This window comes from Ixodes scapularis, unplaced genomic scaffold (assembly GCF_016920785.2).
Source record: "Ixodes scapularis isolate PalLabHiFi unplaced genomic scaffold, ASM1692078v2 PGA_scaffold11__112_contigs__length_91849675, whole genome shotgun sequence".
Lineage (NCBI taxonomy): Eukaryota > Metazoa > Arthropoda > Arachnida > Ixodida > Ixodidae > Ixodes > Ixodes scapularis.
This window is the reverse complement of record NW_024609837.1, coordinates 7767871-7781860: the sequence shown is the minus strand read 5'-3', so window position 1 is coordinate 7781860 and position 13990 is coordinate 7767871. Positions and strand designations below refer to the sequence as shown.

The 13990-nt window shown below is 45.0% G+C and overlaps 1 protein-coding gene across 1 annotated transcript in view; it reads right to left on the bottom strand.

Annotated features, from left to right (window-relative positions):
• Window positions 1-973: 973 nt before the first annotated feature.
• The window catches only part of LOC121047722 (adult-specific rigid cuticular protein 15.7-like), an 89192-nt gene continuing 76175 nt past the window's right edge, over window positions 974-13990 (bottom strand). The window contains exons 2-3 of the mRNA XM_042289129.1: window positions 3046-3135; window positions 974-1312 (exon numbers count right to left, since the gene is read on the bottom strand). Coding sequence (XP_042145063.1) covers window positions 974-1312; window positions 3046-3135 — 429 coding nt within the window. The remainder of the gene's footprint in view (window positions 1313-3045; window positions 3136-13990) is intronic.

Below are 13990 nucleotides of genomic sequence, written 5' to 3'. Positions count from 1 at the left end.
CTGCCGTCCGCTTCCCTCGTTAACCGACGGGAAAAGTAACAACTTCTAATTTCAAAGTGGTAACCAATGCGTGCTTTAGCGATAAAAAACAAACAAAGCTGTTACCTCTTTATTTTTTGTTGTTTCTGGTTTTTTTTTATCAACAAATTTGCACGTCAACCGGGCAAGGGCAGCGCCTCACAATAAACGTGCCACGCCGACTTATGAAGGATGATAACAGCAATGCAGTTCTAGTCAAATTGTACACCGAATAACAAAAACACTTTGAAAATTGAAACTGAGGGCGTCAAAGAAAGAAACAAAGAGGACACATGGTATTTGTATCGGGGAGTAGCAACAGTCACAGGAAGGGCAGCTTCAGTTTTTGCAGTATCGTCGCTTTCCTCGTTAAGCGGCTCTGTTATCAGTTTCAGTCACTGCTCGCGCATTTATATTGAACAGTTTAGCACAACACTGTATGCACCCCCCCCCCCCCCCACACACACACACACTCCCCAGACGTAACCAAATACCGATACTTGTTTCTTTATAAAAAACAAACAAACAAAAAAAAAAACATCGAAAATACGTTAGTCGCGCATTCTCTTAAAAGTAATTAGGTCGTTTTTCTTCACCTGAATCGAAACTAGGTACAAGTAACGCCTGACGTACAAGTCTGGCTTTATGTGTGTTCTGCAAAAGAGCAGACGACAGGGCCTCGTTTATAACTAGTGCGTCTATTACTGGAGTAAAGACGGTAAGCAACTGCTTCCAGTCCGTATGGTAAGTACACACCTGACGTAAGTCGATCCACCGGAGTCTGTACGAGCAATACCACTTAGAAGAAAAGGCCTGTGGATGATGTCATCTTGAGAGGATCCATGACCTTGCGAATTGATCCACCATTGATGACGTTTGGGGGGAAATGGGGGGGAGGGGGGGGGGGAGGGGTTGCGCAGGCCTTGCCTTCTAGGTGCTATCGGTACTGGCCCATTTATCCGTGGTGTCCGTGGTGTCCGTGGTGACCGTGGTGAACGTGGTGGTGGCCGTGGTGTCCTCCTCCGATGCCGTACGAGGGCACGTGCTTCCCGTTGGCCGACACGTAGGGCGCGGCGGCGGGCAGGCTGGTCTTAGTTCCGTGCTCGTTGGTCTTGACCATGGCCCGGAAGCCGAACTTATCGGCCACGTAGACAACGTATCGGTGGCGTCCGTCCACCTCGCCCAGGTAGTAGGAGCCGTGCACGCCCTCGTGGCCCGTGCCGGTCTCGTGACGCCCGTGCACGTTGCCCCAGGCGTCTTGGATGTCGTAGCCGAAGCTGTAGTGGCCGTGGTCCTAAAAAGAATGTTTCGTGATCGCTTTTTTTTTTTTTTTAAAATGAAGGATGTGTTTTACGGTAGCCTCTTATGTACTGACAAAGCCTGGCAGATTTCCACGAGAAGCGGCCGTCCAAATGGAAAAGGTGGAGCGGCAGGCAATGAATGACAGGAGAGCCACGTGACTGGCGTCCCGCTGCGGCGAGACCCCGAAACACACTTCTTTCGAGAAAACAAGCGTATTTCGGGTCCTCGCCGATGAAAAAGCTGTGCGCTGACGTTCAAAGTTCCCGAGAAATGGCTCTTTGATGCTCTGTGCTACCAGGTCCTTCCGCTCCAAGGCTATGTATGGTTCTAGCGATGCTTACTCGAATTTTGGCAGCGTCTCTCCTGCGGTTGAAGTTATGGTAACTGACAGGGCCAGAACGTCAGGGGGTGTTTTTGGGATTCTCTAGCAGGCGTTCGTTACCTTCTACCCTGCTTTGGTAGAGGGTGAACGCTTGAAAATCGAAAAACGCCGAAGCGTTGTTGAAGGTAGAAAGCTTTCGACGGAGGCGGGACAATTTAAATACTTTTTTATGCTTTTCTAATACTCTCAGTGTTTAGAGGGTTTTTTTAGAAAAAAAAAGTTCCATGTAACGTGGAAGTGTAATTTACAATAACTTTAGCGGATTTACGTCCAGTTAAATTTACCGAGAAGGGTTCCGCCAGTAAATTTTTATAAATTGAAATCGTGCAGTTATACGCCAATTGAAAATTTCCCCCTGAATTTAGCGGAAAGACGATTCTGACTAAATGTAGCGGGGCATAAGTCCGCTAACACTCAGCTAAACTTAGCGTCATTGCCGAGCTCAGAAAGGCTCATACAGGCACACTCAATGCAGCTCAAAACTCTCTGCACCTTCTGTGCATCTCGTCTTTCTTTATTCGAAGGATTGCAACATAATTGTTTATTTTGTTGTCTTCGTTGTGTTAGGGTCCTCGTACTACCCCAACTGTAAACTATGAGCTTTGCACGCTCTGGCACATGTCAAGTACACCCACGTTAACTTTTGTTTCGCTCTGTGTCTGAGCGAAAGGAACGTTACATTTTAAAGAAAGGCACCTGGCACGTCCAAGTAAAGAACTAGGAATTCTATGTAGACCATCAGGAAGATCTTTCGAAGTGGAAACAAAACCTTGTATTACAAGACGCATTTCTTTTTTGCTTTGTTTTTGGTAAGCGAGTGTGAAATCACGAGCACCTTGGCCCAGAGTCCAACTTTCCAACTGGAGATCTAACGACTGTAAGTTTAGCTCTAAGTAACCGAGGCGGTCTGTAAGTCAAAGCAGTGTGTCAACTCCAAGAAGACCGTTTAAGTTTGAATATAGCCTTGATATTTGAGATATTGTACGTATCCTTCTATTATTTTGATTGTTTCTCGTAATGTAATACAAGCTAATAGTGTAAAAAAACAAAAAAACAACAACAACAACAACAGTGAGTTTTATTTATAAACTTTTGCTTCGGATACATTGAACTCCTGTTTTTACAAGAAACCGCTTCTTCAGTCTCTGAAGCAGCGAGGTAATTTCGCGAAACATCGTAGCCCTGATAAAGCTTCCAGGAGGTTCATTTTTAACGTGAAAGTCTGTTATTCGAATTCGAAAGAATTCCGTTTCGTAAGCAGAAAAATTATAGTGTTGATGGCTCTCCAGAAGAATATGATTCTTATTATCGGCCAATGTAAAAAACACAGAACAAATACGTACATTTTGCTTCCTGTACTGCTTGCTGTGTCCTCCATGACCTCCGTGGAATCCTCCAGAAACGGCTACTACCCCAAGAAGAACGACGGACAACTGCAAACAGAAACAAGTTTTAATGACAATAAGTTTTGTTTTTTATATTTCTTTCTGTAAAAAAAAAATAATAAAAAGACAAGAAAAACAAAGCAAGGAAACCAAGTCCCATAACACCTTAAAGGCCGACGTACAACCTCGGCTTTCTGCAGGGCAGACGATCCTCTTAGTGCTCCCCTCTCCTAAGCTGCGAGGGGAGCCAAGTTGGGCCAAGGTAAAAAGTGGAGAGGATATAGGAAAGGGGGAGGCGGTAGGAAGTGGAAAGCGCGAAGTGTACGTCGGCCTTTAAGCTCGCGCCGAGAATTCCTCGGTGAGACAAACAGGAATAAGTTCCTCTCGTTAAACGTCTCTGGTTCCTATCCGCGACTCCAACTAACTATAGGTGGCGCCACTCATTTTCCAAGATGGCGGGTTTAGTGAGGGTCAGAGATGCGTGCCGCTGTTGAGCCCGTCTAGTGTGCTGGCTTCACTGAGCGACATAAATTATTTCTGGTAATACAAGGAAGCTAATGTCTTATGAGCGCAGGTTACCCCTTTAACCTGAAAACAAGAACGGTGTTTAGCGTATTTTTTACGGAAGGATGCGCGTTTTAATTCTGGAGCGAAACCGAAACTTACCTCTATTTTAAATTTAATTTCTCGATATAGGCCTTAATTTCGAATTATTTCACGACTCCAGATGTGTCTCACATCGTAATTATTTACTTAAAAAAGTTGTTCGCGGAAACTTTATTTTGTGACATATTGCTCGATCCAGGGTGATATTTGTAGTTGCTGAAAAAGTCAGTGCTGATATCTGTGCGTTCTCGCAGCCTTTCTCTCGCTCAGATAATTGTCATGGGAAATAATGACAATTATTCCAGCACAAGAATAAGAAAATAATTCTAATTTTTATAATATGTCCACGAAACGTATAAAGTAATAAACGCTGCTCTCACTGCAACAACCCAAAGACGGAATCCGAGTCAGACAGCTGAAGTCTGTGTGTGTGTGTTTATAGCACCGCGTGACGTGTAGGACTTCATATTACATCCATTGTTTGACTGTTTGTCTATCTTGACAACTATGTCAGAGTTTTTCATATGCTAAAAAGAAAACAGAATTATACCTTTCTGGAAAGACTAATATTGTTAAATAGCGTATTCTCGCGATCTTGGCGTTAATTGGAGGCATACTTTGCCGCGATTTGTATTAATAATAATAATAATAATATTAAAAGTCACATATTTGAATAAGTAATTCTTCAAGTTCTAATATAATGTGTTGCTTATGATCTAATTTTAAACGTGCGAAGAAATATGACAATAAAAACTGTGCTAATTATCATCACTGGTTTCAGTTGCTGCATTTTAATTACCAATAAAAAATAGTCTAAAATCAATGAAAACATTTTAGCGAATGTGAGAAATCCATGTAAAATTACATTAATTGTGAATAAAGTATATTGTGCTCAAAGTCGCGACTTTTGACAACCGGCGAAACGCCCAAAGTCGCCGCCAATAACCTTCCAAACAAAATGCCCAAAAATAAAAAAAATAAAAAAAGAAAATGAAAAAAATAACCATTTCGTCGTTTACCCTGAGACTGGGGGGGTTTTTTGAAGAGCAGAAGAAACAGAAAAAACAGACAGGAGACCTGTCTGTTTTTTCTGTTTCTTCTGCTCTTCAAAAAACCCCCCCAGTCTCAGGGTAAACGACGAAATGGTTGACTTCCACCAGCTAGCCTGTACTTTGACTCTTTTCTCGAAAAAAATAAAAACGCTTTTTTTTAATTATTAGTTTTTTCATAACATTTATTTACTTTTGTAATTGCTCGCCGTTGTTTTGCCAATCTCAACCTTTCCAGTTCGAAGGAACGCCTACCTGCTTGCACGTCTGGTCACTGCAGCACGTTTCGTTGGCGTTGGAAGCCGGTGAAACAGTTGTGAGTTTTAATATTGCGTATACGAGCGAACTCAAGCCCTGTGTGTTTGCGTTAGCTTTACGTGTTCTACACTGCGCGTGCGCGGAGCCCGAAACTGCGGTCTTGTATGGCGCATGGCGATGGGGCGCACGCACAACGCGGGGCACGGAACTCTAACGCAAACGCATACCGCTTGCGTTTGCTTCTATGCGCAATACTAAAACTCTCCAGTAAGGTACAATCCCATACCGGCTGCAGCACTACGTTGGGACAGTGAAGAGTCTTGTTTACATTCGGAAACGACATTTCGCGAGCCATGATCGCGAGCAGTTCCGCCATGCCCGCTGAGCAGGAGAGTCGGGGGACCCTCACTAGAGCGCTTCCCGTTTCCGCCGCGGGAGGGCGAGCGTCGAGCTGGAGACGCGAATAGTCACAATCAGGTTGTCGAACCGAAATTTTTATCGGTTCGGTTCGGGTTCGGGCTCATCGCTTTCGGTTCAGTCCCTGTTCAGTTCCGGGGAGCAAAAAGAACAGTTCAAGCCGGTTCGCTACGGTTTGAACCGCTAGACTGAGAATATATCTTTCTGCGTTATTTTCTGGATAATAGGCACTATTTACACCGTGAAATGAATTAACTATACAGTTATTTATTATTATTATTTTTTTTTTTTTAGATTCGCAGCTGGGGAAAATACGCGTCGTGGGGTGAATTCTGTTTTGCTTATCTTTGTATTGAAAAAAAAAAAAAAAAAAATCGCGCGCCGAGGAGGACGACGCACGGAGATCAAGTCCCTCGACGCGCGCGCTTGAACCAATCAGCGAGCTACCGGACGTGACGTGTCTGCTCTGTTCCGGTTCGGACATGTTTTTGCTTTTTTTTTAATTTTCGATCTACAAGGAAGGCGAAAAGGCAGAAGGGTCGAGAGATTCATGCAGTTGCCAAACGTGACTTGAAGCATTTCAGCGTGGAGAAAGGCAAGCCGATTGGAACATCCAACTGTGAGAGATGTTTTATGTGCGCGTACGACGGTGTAAAACGTTTGCGCGAAAACCGCCGTCGAACTTGCGCAGTGTGTTCCGACCTCCGACTGTGCGGGGGCGATCACTCCCAATCTGATTTTGTGCATTCTTTGCGTGCACGCCACCACCACGGAGTACAACAGTTCTCCCTCCAAAACACTACCGCACAAGCTGCGTGTAGTGTTAAAGGTACGGACACGCGGGCGTATCACCGTGCTTTGTTTGCACAAAGACGCGGCAAAAGGAAACCTCCTGAACCTGCCCGCGGTCCCTGCCTTTCGCATATGCTGCATACAACCGGAGTGTAAACGTATATATAATTATGGCCGTTGTCCATTCGGTAAAGACGGTTGTCTCCAAGCGCTTATGCAATCACGAAGGCAAGTCAACGACAATCGTACGAAGCAGACGAATAAAAAATATTCCGTGTTCTGTCGACGAATTCGCGAGGTTTTTCGAGAAGACATCGACGTCGGGTGGCCCTGTGTGACTGCTTCATCTTTTTTTTGAGGCCGGCGTCGACGTGGACCGCCACGCGCGTTTATTGCTCAGTGTGAATGCGCCTTTAGGCGTCCGTTTCCGCGTTGAACGGCGTCGGCGTCACCGTCGCCGTCGGCGTAACCACGGTCATTGCATTATGGGTCGTCACGATTTCCACGCTAAATCTGGCGGGGAAATTGAATTGGTGTTGAGGTCATGTGACGACAGGTTTACCGCTAAATTTAGCGGGGAAACTGAACGCGCAGTTTTGCATTATGGGACGTTACAGTCCTACACACCAATTCATTTTCCTCGCTAAATTTAGGGGGGAAATTATTCGGTGTTAAATTCACGTGACGTAAATTTTTTCTCTAAATCTAGCGGAGAAACTGAATTTGTTCATGGGTGATGGTACACGCAGTCATGTGACGTCATGTTCCCCGCTAAATTTAGCGGGGAAATCGAACTGGTGCTGAATTAACGTGGCGTCAATTTTCCAGCTAAAATTAGCGGGCAAGTTGTGGGAGGTGGGGAGGGTATGGAGGTGGAGGAAAAGAGGGTACTCAGGAGGAGGAGGGGAACATACGGAGGACGAGGGTACGAAGGAGGAAGAGGAGAAGGGTGCAGAACCCGTATGTGAGAGTGATCTATATTGTTACATATATACATATTTCTTTCTAAATTGCTGAGAACTGTATAAGGCAAAATCCAAATACCCCAATAGCCGTGCTCTAATTTCGCATTATAGAGATTTGTGAACGTCTTTCATTTTTCTATTGTTGGTACAATCCAGTTTTGTTTTAGGTACAAAAAGTATGAAGTTGCGTTATTTAGTTTCGACACATCAGGAAAATGAAATCAACATAAACATACAAAACGTCGTGTTTATACGACTCAACATCCCCTTGTTTACCAGTTACATATATTTTATCCGAATCAAAATGCCATAAATTGAGGTAAGTCGCCTAAAATAGTCGTGATTGGTACAACTTTGTGTCGCAGTATTGAAAGCTAAATCGTGGTTGTGCCCTTGAACTGAGGAATTAATTACAGTGCATAAAATCATTAAATGGGCACCTCGTCGCCATATATATTATGAACTATGGTTTGCAAAATACGTTCCACATTATGCACATACATGAAGACAAAACAACTGAGCTAAAAGCAATAACATATTTACAATGTCTCGAAAGCTTTAAGACAAGCCCTTTCAGTCTATCTTTTATAAAAAAAATACTAAGCGGCAATCACAATGCTTGTTTTTCTAACCAAGATTGTTCACACTCAGCACCGTAATGTAAGGCGACGAATCACGCAGAAAGGATTGGCCGAACTTTTTTGACCAGCACCTTCGTACTCGGATGGAATTTGGTCTAAAATAGCGCTTACCTAAGTGAACATTTTTCTGTACAAGATAAACTGGCATACCCTGACCTGACAGCTTTAGGAGCCATAGATGAGCTGTTCTAGTGCACGTTACCACTGAACAACTCAAACACGTACGGCTCCCCCAGGTACAGCACCAAATTTACCCTTAGTGACATCAACGCGCAGAGGGACCACACGGGAAAAAGCTGCGTTTTTCAATCTTCCCCTTCTAGTAGAGCCTAATTAGGCTCCCGTATATCATCGCGAGGCTGCCATAAATACTGTCCAACTTTACAATTTAGAAATCTATGGCTAGTGTTGCGAACATCGCATTTCACCAGGAAGCTAAGCTGTTTAACATAGTTTGCACGTGACCTCATCGCATTATATGCTTGTGGTCATTGCGGTTTGTTCTTGCTATGAAAATAAAATTCGCTGGTTCAAAATGCACGCTACAGAAGGTTGGTACTCAGTACAAGTAATGTGTTTGAGAGACAAACTATTCTTGCTTGGTACAGCATCATGAGGAAAGGGGCGAGCGTCTGGCACCACGAAAACGCGCTTTCTGGCAAGAGTGTTTTCGCGAACAAAGTAGTTTCCGGGGCCACACTTTCTGGTCTGTACCGAAGATGCGAAGCAGAGGAACCTTTACAACACAGTATGTTTTTAAACGACCCCACTTTCTCTCTCCTTCGTTTGGAACTGTTAATTCAAGAACAATATTTGTTTCACTTGTTAACAGTAATTCTCAATTGATTTGATTTCGCACCCAGCTGTGAAGTTTAAAGAAAATGCAGAGGGGGTTGAAACTTGGGCAAGAACTTGAGAAAGGCTCTGTTATACTCTGGCGTCGAGCGTAGCAATCGCGGGGTAGCACTGCTCACAAGGATACTAATTGGTCGCAGATATCGAGTTACTGCTCGCCAGCCAATGAAAGGCGCACGTTCTGCACTACGCTGCGTTTGCTGCGCTGAACGTTGGAGTCTAACAAAAGCTTTATAGGGGCTGCCGACGTCCGGCTGTTCGTCTGAGGACGCTATACTCGTTTTCACCCCAAGAAAATAGGAAGTCTTGCGCATTCTTCATACGCCGCGCGAAGTAGTCCTTACAATATTTGGTTGTCAGTGGAAGCAGCGATACTTTTGGCGTTCCAAACGTGTACGTCTTGATGAGATAACATATATCTTATCTAAAATGCACTCACGCATACCTTAATTCTCCATATAAAGGGGAAAATTAGTAATGCTCCGCGAGGAGCCGGACTTTTTTACTACGGTTCTTGAGGTGAAAACAAGTATAGTATCTTTCTTTCATGGATCCCTTCTGTACACACTTGTAGTTCTATGTAACGTCGGATTAATAAGTCACATTTAGTCCGTTCAATACTCCTATCCTTGGGGATAACGTTCTGGGGCAATGTGTACATAGAAAATGGGACGTGCAACAATTTTGTAGATAGAATAATTGCAGCTAAAAACTATACCCTCACGTTGATAACTTGCAGAAACACTAAGTAGTTTTTCTCTCCGCGCAATGGCAGACGCAGACAAAAGTCCTAGGACACACAAGCACTTCTTATATGTTGTGAATGCGAAAGCACGAGTGTCGTTTTTCCGCTCTGTTATAGACGCTTTACACACGCGCCAAATTACAGCCGCCATTGCTGACCTTCTCTTGTCTTACCGAGATGCCGAGCAACTGAAACGGTAGTTGACGACCCTCTACAAAGGCCGATGCTTTAGAAAAGGACACAGTTGAGTCCAATATGGCAATAGCCTGGCCTGCTATGGTAATGATGAAGTGAAATAAACGAAATGAGAGGAAACAAAAACTGAAGGTCAGTTATGGCGGCGTCCATGCACAGCTGCTGCAAAGCGTCTATACTTCGTCTAACCCTAGCATGGACTAACCGCGAAGGCTGTGCTAGCGCGAGCGGCTAGCCTTGACCGCCTTGACTAGAGCACTTGCTGCACGAGCGCTCGTGCAGCCGCCGCGGCTTCATTCAAAGCGACTAGCTCGCGCTTTTAGCACGCGCGGCTAACAATAGTCTATACTAAGGTGAGACGAAGTATAGTTCGTCTGGAGTGTACTGGCGTGGACGGCCACGTTTCGCTGTACTGCCGAGGTAGCGGCCGACGGCCGAGCGCGCGCTCTCGTGAAGTGGCCGCGCCGCGCTGAGCTCGGCCGTGCCGCCTCTCCGGAGTTTGCCCGTGCGGGCTCTGCGGCCAGGCTCGCACCTCTTACCGGCGGCCGGGCCACTACGTGCGCTGCGCCGCCATGGAAAGGGCTTCTCTGGTGGCTTTTTCTTTTTTTTTAATACTCCGCGCGATAGCCAATGAGAGCCTCGTTCCTTAATGACCCGCGCCAGCCAATGGAAGCCTATCCATCAGATCGTGGCTTCACTTGACTTCCTTGGGACAAGGGACTTTAGGTACCGTTCGGCGCGGCTTCAAAGCTGATGACGTCGGTTCACTCCCTGGGACAGTTAATGCATTCCCATTACAAAAATAAAGGAAAGAAGGAGTTTAATCCTTCTGAGCTTGGAATTATTATAAGCGGCCTAGTGATCTGACGTTAATTATATACTCTCAGTGTTTATCATAGTCATGCGCTGGGGTTTGCAGAGCACAGATCATGGACCGAGCTTGATATATTGCTAGAGCAGGGCTATTGTCTTCTTTAATTGAACACGAGCCGTTACCCGAATGTTTGGCGATGCTGATTGTGATGAACCCGAGCGCTCGACTCGGGGTCAGGAAAATCGCGTACGTCAAGATGTGGCGTGGCTCTCGGTGCGAAGTCGTGATGTCACGTTACGTCACGGCGTCAACAACGTAAATAAATCTAAACCTCGTTCCACCCTACGATGAACTAGAAGCCAAAGCTACAGGCTTCCAGGTCCAATCACGAGCGGGTTAGGAACCACGTGTTTTTCCGGCGTGCGTATCTCCAAGACTTGGGCACTCGTACGCACGTCGGGGCAATACACCGCCTGGTTTCTAATTGGCTCGTGATTGGACCTGGCAGTATGTAGCTTTGTCCTTTAGTTTGTTATAGGAAGAGACGAGGTATAGTGACGTTCTAAATTTAAATTGACTTGACGCAGTGAGTCACGTGACATCACGGGGTCACGTGACACATGGTTAATCACAGTGACAATGCAAAAGCGGCACGAAAACCCACACTTTCTCATACAATGCAATTCTGTGTATGAGGATTTGATCAATACATAGGAATACAGCTGCCAATTTATTATTTCCAAATAATCATTTTGTACTACTACCAAAAAAGCAAAAAAGAAAAAGAAAAAAAAAACGTGAACCGTTTTGAACTGGTTACCGTTATATTTTTTCGGTTCAGTTCCAAGATGGCGGCGAAGACTACGGTTTGGTTCACTTCCGGTTCGGCTAAAAGTAACGGTTCGGTTCGGATTTCCGGTTCAGTTGGGTTCCGGTTTAACACCCTGGTCACTATTGTTACTGATAACCTAACAAACAAAGGCGTTGCGAGTTCCGAAATTCTTATCGTCTCTTAACTTGTCGGTGAGCGTAGTTCACGAACACAACAAAATCAGATATCTTTCCTTCTTTAGGAACCGGTGCACTATTCCGTCGTACCCCTTACTCGCAACGCGTATTTTCTCGGCCAGTTGGCGACGGTCAGTCGAGCGGAAAAGAAACAAGAACGGTCCACAAAGTGTCTCTGAAGAGCCGGCTAGCAGGTGTTTGTCGCGCCGCGAGAACTCCAAGCCATCGCGTTCGGAAGTAATCTTGGGCACAGCCGCCTTCAGTCTCACTTCCTCGAGCCTCAGCGGCTGCGCTCCATCGAACGCGCTCTTTGCGCTCTATTAGGCAGTTAGGGGTCCGCTCCTCTGGGCCGCGGTTGGCGGACCGTAAAAAGAAAAGCGGAAGGTTGACTTATCAACACGGGCTCCTAAAGTCTGATCGTCGAATTGTCTCCGGCGCTAAAGTTAGCGCCGCGTGATCTCAAGTCGCCGATCAAAACGTATAAGAGGGGCTGTGTCGGAATTCTCCTAACCGTGACCTCCCCCCTCTGTTCCCAAAATATCCTTCCATGTCCCCGGCTCCTTTCCTTTTTTGGTAGTGGCGTGTGTGCTCAACTCCTTTGAGTCCTCTTAGATTACAAGACCGTATGACTTTTGAGCGTCACTTATCGGTGGCCAGCGTGTAGCAAGGATAGACGCGGATGTCACGCCAACGTTTGTATAAGTCCCTGCCAATATTGTACAAGTTACCCGAAAATAAGTAATCGACTACAAATATTGTTGTTTAAAAAGTATTCAATTAGACTACTTGATTACTCGACACTAAATGTAATTGGCAGGTCCTCGAAAAGGTAACCGGTACATTGCCGATGACCTAGAATTTTCAAAACGAGTTTTGGAAGTCTGCCGGTTTGAAAATGAAGCTTTAGCGCTTTTCATTATTTGATTAGAATCACGGAACTGTAAACTACTCACCCCCTTAATCTACCACTTTTAGCAATCCAACCTCCTGTCGGGGATTTGGGTCCAGAATTCCTTATTGGGAAACTTGCATGTACAAATGAACAAAGTGCGCCATTACAAACGGGAGGGGAGAAAAAATAAGGGTTACAAATAATTTCAGTACTTCTAAAAGTAATTAAATTACCCATATGATTGCTTCCATTTACATTTACTCGTTAAAGTGATCGATTACAAGTACTTTGATTACTTGGAATGATGACCGTCCAGGTCTGGTTCGTGCTGAACGCCAATAAGGCGCACCACATTTTAAAGCACCGGGAGTTAAGTAATAACCTTGTACTGCACTGACGTTAAAACTCAATACCCGGTTGGGGTTTACATTGTTTTTGTTTTGTCTCCTTCCGCATTCACAGTAATATTCGCGGCTTGGGCTTGATCTGATGATAGGTTCGCTAACATATGCACCTTTTGTTCGGCCATTGGTGTTGTCGATTCAGTATTGTGTCGGCAATCCTAATCACGAAGGGTCATATTTTCTGTTGTAAGGCCTTGGGACATGAGAGAGAGAGAAACTTACTATTACGTTACCGTCACACCGTTTCCCGGACCACTATGCCAGAACTAACCCAGGTGCATACCTCGAAGAAAACGTTTCGGCCAAGCGTCGTCTCGTACAACGCTACCCGACAGAAGAAAGAACTGCTTAGTGTCCTCCGAACTGCTGTGAATGAAAAATTTGTATTCGTTTGAATTTTAGAACTAAAAAAAGCTGCGATGAAAAAAAAAACAAAAAAACTTTGCCTGCCATATTTAATTGGGAAAAGGCTGTCCCGGACATTAGAGAGTTTTCGTAGATTGTATTCGCCGTCACGCAACGCTCTCCGCCCGACCCGCTACGATACCCGGAGCTCTACTCTCGAGGCCATCGGCGCGCAGGCGCAGTAGCGGCTTCTTCGTTGCGAGGGAAAAAAACGCGGTCTACGAAAACTCCCTATTACATCTCTCGGTGATGCTGTTCGCGACTCCATCAGTCTGTAGATGGCGCCACTCGTTTTCCAAAATGGCGGTTATAGTGAGGGTCGTAGATGCGTGCTAGTATACCAGTTGTTGAGCCTGCCTAGTGTGCTGGTTACAGTGAGCGACTCAAATTATTGCCGCCTATACGAGGAAGCCAAGGTGCTATAAACGCAGGTCGCCACTTTTATCCTGGAAACAAAAACGGCGTTTCGCATAAAATTTACGCCAGTAGGCGCGTTTTAATTCAGGGATGAAAACGAAACTAACTTTTATTTTGGTCTTAATTTCTCGATGTAGGTGTTAACTTCGGTTTCTCGCCTGACTCAAGATGTGTCTCACAGCCAAATTCTTGAGCTAAAAGAATTGTTTGCTGAGATTTTATTTTGTGGCATACGTTTCCTAGCCTGGAACTTCAAAATATGTGGGGTGTTCACATGTTTCTTTAAAGACAGAGAAATATAGTATTTATAAAAAAAAAAAGAAATAAGCTCTGACATTTGTGTGTTCTTGCAGCTTTTTTTTATAGATAATCGTCACGTATAATTGAGAACTCCGGGCTCTTTAATGGGTTTTTGAGTATTTAAATGATTAACTGCAATA